This window comes from Oryx dammah, unplaced genomic scaffold, assembly GCF_014754425.2.
Source record: "Oryx dammah isolate SB20612 unplaced genomic scaffold, SCBI_Odam_1.1 HiC_scaffold_9, whole genome shotgun sequence".
NCBI lineage: Eukaryota > Metazoa > Chordata > Mammalia > Artiodactyla > Bovidae > Oryx > Oryx dammah.
This window is the reverse complement of record NW_024070193.1, coordinates 1,147,934-1,153,933: the sequence shown is the minus strand read 5'-3', so window position 1 is coordinate 1,153,933 and position 6,000 is coordinate 1,147,934. Positions and strand designations below refer to the sequence as shown.

Sequence of the window (6,000 nt, the reverse complement as noted above, 5' to 3'; positions counted from 1 at the left end):
TGCTCGTATGCTGAGGGTTATTTCTGGAGTGTCCTATTCCGCAGGCCTGTGTCTGACCTCGTGCCACTGCTGCACTGTTTGACAGGCCATCATTAAACGTTCTATCAGTTTAGGATACGCTCTGAGCGCTGAGGCTGGAGAACATGAGGGGCGCGTGGCCCCACAGGTTCCCTGAGTGACTACGTCCCTCTATACTCAGCAGTCTTCTCAAGGTGTGGAGAAGGCAGAGGCAGGCTTGACCTGGACGTGGGGGTTCAAAGGTCAGATGTGAAAGACTTCAAAGCAAGGAGGGAGCAGAAGTGTTGGAGACCAAGAGGCTGAAATGATCAGGCCTGGATGAAGAAATGAGGGGTCAAGGGACAGGGGGTGAAAGAGCAAGGGTCAGGGGGTTGGAGTGAGAGAGCGGGCGGGCGGGCGGGCGGGCCAGGGCCTACACAGCACAAGCTGGGAAGCAGCGTCCACCCCGTACCTTGTACGTGTCACCGCACAGCCCATGGATGGAAACCTAACTCAAGCTGTGTTAAGGCTCAGGGTCTGCACTGCTCACCCTGCAAGTGGGGCAAGCTGGCTGGGTCTGGGGACGTAAAGGACTGCCTCAGGAGTCTCTGCCAGCTGATCTGTCCTCTGTGCTGGCTTCACCCTCAGGTGGAGCCTACCCATGAAGCGGCAAAGATGACGCGGAGACCCAGGACCAAGGCTCTTTCCTGTTATTTCCCGTAAAGGTGCAAGACTGTCATTGGACTGTCCGCTCACATTTCTGAACCAGTCACTATTCTGGGGACGAGGGGACACTTTGATCGGCCAGGCCAGGGTCCCGTGTCCATCCCTGAAACAAAGCTGAGGGAGGGCCAACCCATCTAAGCCATGTGGTGCCCAGAGGGGGAAGGGTGGTTCTCTACAGAAAACGAGAGTGAGAGGGGTCAGGAGGTACGAAGGGTGCTGGGCAGGCATGATAAGCCTACTGCTGTGGCCTCACAGACCTTCACCCGCCTTGGAGCCTGGCCTGCTACATCATCTCCTGCTGAAACAGAAGGAACTGCCCGACTCTGCGGCCAGGTCCAGTTTCTTTGCATGCTGGACCTGCAGTCTAGGCCTGGAAAGGCATTTGGTCAATTTGTGATTTTGGACAAACTCCATCCTCCTTTAGGGCCTCCGTTTCCGCACCTGTAAAAAGAGAATGCTGGGTCAGATCAGATTTCTGAACCCTTCTTTAGCAGGAAAAGAAAGGCAACAGCTCTAGTGGCAGAGGAGGTGGGGGACAAAAGTTTCCATTCACCGACAGAAACCAAGTCCGGTTAAGACCCAGTGTGTAAAATACATGCAGCAAAACTGCCTGACTCTGTGTGAACGTGGGGGTCCAGAACCGGGCAGAAGCCTTAGCTATGAGCCAGACACTGACTCTGAAATGACGAGCAGCAGCAACGTGGTCTACGCTTTCACAATGCCTGCAGTTTAGTGGGAGAGACTAACACTGACCCAATAGCCATGCAAGTAACTGGAAACCTAGACTCAGAAGTCACGATGGAGAAGTACAAGGAGAGACGAGAGTCAGCAACCACAGCAGCAGGATGTGACTTCAGATCTGTCTCAACCAAGATGCGAAAAAGCTCCCCTGAGCTCTGGGCAAGTCCCTCATTTCTCTGGACCTGAGTCCACTTATCTGTGATACAGCAAAGTACCATCTTCTTCTAAGGACGTTAGCCTACCATCAGGGTTCCGTGTGGGCATTACCATACCACCTCTTGGTGCCTTCCTAGGCTCTCCAGCTCTTCCAGATGGCCTGCTCTGGGCTTGCACACCTCACCATCGCAAGCTTCCCAACTAAGGACTGAGCTTCAGGTCGCAGACTTTGTATTTAAGTCTGCATCGTGGAGTGTCTGGCTCAGAGCAGGTGCAAACCAATGTCTGTTGAACGGATGGGTGGATAGGAAGAGTACACTGTTCCAGGCAGCGCTGACATTATCAGGGAACGGACAGGACGCAGCCGCGGGATGACTGTCTAATCTGAGGGCTGAGATGAGGGCTCCGCAGGCTGCCGTGCCTTAAATCCTCAGCAGAAATGCCAACTGCTGGTTACTTGCTGCGCGTTCTTGGGTGAGTTGCGGGGCCTCTTTTCGCCTGCATCTTCATCCGGACTAGGGATTAACTAAACGTCACCCACAGCCGACTTAATCTAAGTAAAGGGAGAGGTGGAGGCGAGAGGGAGCAGAGGAGGACAGGCCCCCTGAGGAAGCCGAGCACGGCCTCCCCGAAGACGGTGAGAGGAGTGGCTGTCAGAAAACTGCTCAGCCGGCGCAGGTCGAAGCTTACGTTCTAAACCTGTCTGTTCATCTCCGACACCGGGGTCGAACTTGAGCTCCGCAGAGCGGTATCGGTTCGAACGCGCTCACGGACCGGAAGGCGCGGTGGAGAGCGGCACGCGCGCCCCTAGGGAGCTGCAGCGCCGCCCGGCTGGCCCCTACCCAGGAAGGAAGCGCCGGCCGCGGGGGAAGCCAACTGTGGGACACCGCCGGAAGCTGGTGGGCGGGCCCAGCGGCGACGGGCGCAGCCAGGAGCCAATGGAGCGCGGAGGCGTTTCCGCCGCGGCCAATGGGACGCCGACCTAGGCGGGACCAACCGCCTGGTAACGGCCTCGTGGTAACGGGGTGCGCGCTGCCTGGGCTGTGCGGGCTCCGGGGCTGCGGTTGTCAGGATGAAGATCGAGGAGGTGAAGAGCACCACGAAGACTCAGCGGATCGCCTCCCACAGCCATGTGAAGGGGCTGGGGCTGGACGAGAGCGGCCTGGCCAAGCAAGCGGCCTCGGGCCTCGTGGGCCAGGAGAACGCGCGTGAGGTGTGGCGGCGGGCGGCGGGGCCGGGGCCTGGGGTGGGGCGGCGGGGCTGAGGCGGGCGGCGGGCGGCGGGCGGCGGGCGGCGGGGTCGGGGGAGAGAACGGGCCGAAACCCTGCTCTCCCGGACCGCGCGTTTCGGACACGACGTTTAAACCGCCAAACGGGAGTGTCAGCCTCTGGGGCTGGGCTCTGGGGGGGGGTTTCTGAGGGCGCACCGGGAGGCCCTGGGGTGGTAAAGCCGGAGAGTGACCGGCCGCGGCAGGTGGCGGGGGCCGAGGCCTCTCTGGCCACTCCACTGAAAGCCCACGTCCACCAGGTGAGGACGGCGCCCAGCCCTTTCACCCGCATTACTGTCTCAGAGCTGGTCAGGCTCTTTTTTCTTTTTTTTATTGTTGTTTTTTTGTAGATGAAAAAATTCAGGGTGAGAGAGCTGTCCACTCAGTCCACTGGCGACGCAGTGTAGTGGTAGTAACACTGGGGTCTGTGCCTGTGTGTTTCCGACTCCCGAGACAGTGCTCTCTGTGGAGCAGGCCCCTCAGCCCGTTGCCGTGGACCTCTGCTGTGGCTCAGCAGCTCTGTAAGTCCAGGTTAAGACTCTTGCCCTCTAGCCTGATTGTGCTAAGAAAGGGCCAAAGAGAGGCCTTCATTCTGAACACCATCGTTCCAGAGGGGACAGTGTGACCGGATCAAGGTGACTGAAGTTTCTCTTTATCCAGCTTTGTCTGAGAGGCTGTCACTGCAAAGAGTTGTTGTGTGATCTCCGTGTGCTAAGCAGCCCCACTTCCATTGTCTTATTGTTCCCCTCCATCTTTATACTGCCCCTCCTCTACTTTTTTATGACGCTCTTCTGACATACGACAGAATTGAAAGACCTGTGTACCTGTGTGCCTGGGTTCTACAAGCAACATTTTACACCGTTGCTTGTCTTCTGTCTGTTCATGTATCCCTCCAGCAGACTGCTTTTGCATGACACACTCAGTTGCAGACATTAGTATACTTTACCATAAATCCGTTAGCATTCGTGCCTCTATGTTATGAATTCTGTTTTTGGATGAGAAAATTGTGTTTCACAGAGATTAGGTTATGGGTCTCAGATTACTCACCTGGTGCTTGGCAGAGCTAGGCAAGGCAACGTGACTCCAGAATCCATGCTGTTAACTCAGATGCTACGTGCCTCCATATGAATATGAGCTTCCCAAGGATAGAGACCGGGTGCTGTTAAATATCCAGAACCTGGCTTATTATAGGGACTCAGAATTTATGTACTGATTTATTAGTCATCCCACCTCTGCTGCCAGGCCCTTGTTTGAGTCTGGTCACATCACCAGCCTCCTTGATGTTTAATAGCCTCACCTGAAAAATGAGAGTTACAGTTTTCTAAAGGCCCTTCCAGTTCATACTTTTAAAATTTTGGAATTCACTGGAAGTATCTCACTGGAGAGAAGGAGGCTAAATGGAAGAATATTAACGGGAAGAGGAAGTATGTGAATAAGAGTACACAGACAAGGCTTGAAAAGTCTTCTACCTCTTTGAATTGCCCAAAGAGTTCCAATGCTGAGGATTATGATATCAGAGGTTATTGTGGAAAGACCTCAGTGGCTCCTTTATCTTTCTGAAAATGCGACCTCTGAAGAGTAAGTGTAAGTGTGTAAGTGTGCTATGCTTTTCCAGCTCAGCCAGAAATGGGATAGAGCACATCCACTTGGTTTCCTTGAACCTGTGTTTTGAGGGGCTAAGTGTGAGAGCAGGATACATCTCCACAGTCCATGGGGAAAAGAGAGAGAAGAGTTAGGTGTGTTCACAAGACGTTGGCAGCAAGGTGCTGTCCAGGGAGAAAAGCTGTGACCTGCCTTGAGACAAATAGAATGCACCTTGGAGAGAGGCGTGCTTTGAATCGTGTAAGAGGTCTTGTGTGGTCTCAAGACACAGGTGTTCAGGGAGTGCGACTTTCTCAGCCTTGCTCCAAAAATACTCCAAAATGCATGAAATCAGCAACCCATTTATAGAGTTTCTGTGTGTGGACATACACATGTGTGACAGTATACAGTCGGCCCTTGAACAACATGGGTGTGAACTGCATGAGTCCACATATGCAGATTTCTTTCAATAGATAAGTATTAGGACACTTGGCTGCTGTCACAGATATGGAGGACTGACTGTATAGTTACGTGCGGATTTTTGACGGTGTGGAGATTGTGCATCCCAACTTCAAGGGTTCATGGGTCAACTATATATACATATAGATGTATGTGATTATACATATATATATATATACACTCACAATGTATATGCTATACAAAATGGCTTGATACTCAGAATATTTAAAGTATGCTAACAAATAATTTAATCTTGAGGATTTGAAAGGCATTTCTTGGATCTTATGATGCCATAGATTAAATATCACACGTAGCATTTGCTTGCAGCATTCTGGGATAGCTAACTGATGGCCAACTAGTAGAATATGTCATTGATTCGTAGTACTTAGTGGGTTACTTTGAGAATCTAATGAAAGCTGTGAATCCTCTCCGTGGAAATATGCACATGTGAAGATATAAACACAGTTTCCCTTGCAGTTTCTAGAAGCCCCTGGAGTACATGCCACAGCTCCCGTTTCCATTCTCCATAGAGCAGCCATCAAGAATCTTTAAAAACGAATCTTCAGAACATGACCTGCAGCTGAGACTTCCTCACCGGTTTCCCATTCCATGTAGAATCAAGTCCAGACTTGACTGTGGACTGGCAGGCCCTGTTCTAAGTCCTGCCCCTCCTGCCTCCACGACCTCATCTCCCTGGTCTGCTTGTTCTCTGAGCTCTGGGTCATGCAGCCTTTCGGTCCCTTGGGTGTGCCAAGCTCATTGCTGTATTTTGAATTGCCAGGAACACTGACTTCTGCTCCGCCTGGAGTTTCATGTATCAAATATAATGTCGAAGAGGCCTTCCCAGATCACTCTATAGAGTAACCTCTGCCCCCAGCCACTTGCCCTTTTGTGGCCCTTTGTTCTTCATAGTGATTTTGTGTTTGTCTCCTCCACTAGGACAGGAGCTCCGTGGCCCTCATGGCCTCCAGCACCTAGAACAGCCTCTGTGGTGTCCTGGCATTCAGTGAATGAGTCTGTGAATTGTGTGCACCAGAGACTGGACTTTTTCCTCCTGTGAAGCATTTTAGTAT

At 52.5% G+C, this 6,000-nt stretch overlaps 1 protein-coding gene and 1 long non-coding RNA gene across 2 annotated transcripts in view; both read left to right on the top strand.

Moving 5' to 3' along the window:
• The window catches only part of LOC120868057, a 6,033-nt gene extending 3,556 nt beyond the window's left edge, over positions 1-2,477 (top strand). Inside the window, exons 2-3 of the long non-coding RNA XR_005722130.1 lie at positions 30-1,184; positions 1,672-2,477. This is a non-coding gene — a long non-coding RNA (uncharacterized LOC120868057). The remainder of the gene's footprint in view (positions 1-29; positions 1,185-1,671) is intronic.
• A 127-nt stretch (positions 2,478-2,604) lies between these two features.
• RUVBL1 (RuvB like AAA ATPase 1) overlaps positions 2,605-6,000 on the top strand; it is a 30,611-nt gene continuing 27,215 nt past the window's right edge. Inside the window, exon 1 of the mRNA XM_040246647.1 lies at positions 2,605-2,833. Within this exon, the coding sequence (XP_040102581.1) occupies positions 2,693-2,833 (141 nt within the window). The 5' untranslated portion in view covers positions 2,605-2,692. The remainder of the gene's footprint in view (positions 2,834-6,000) is intronic.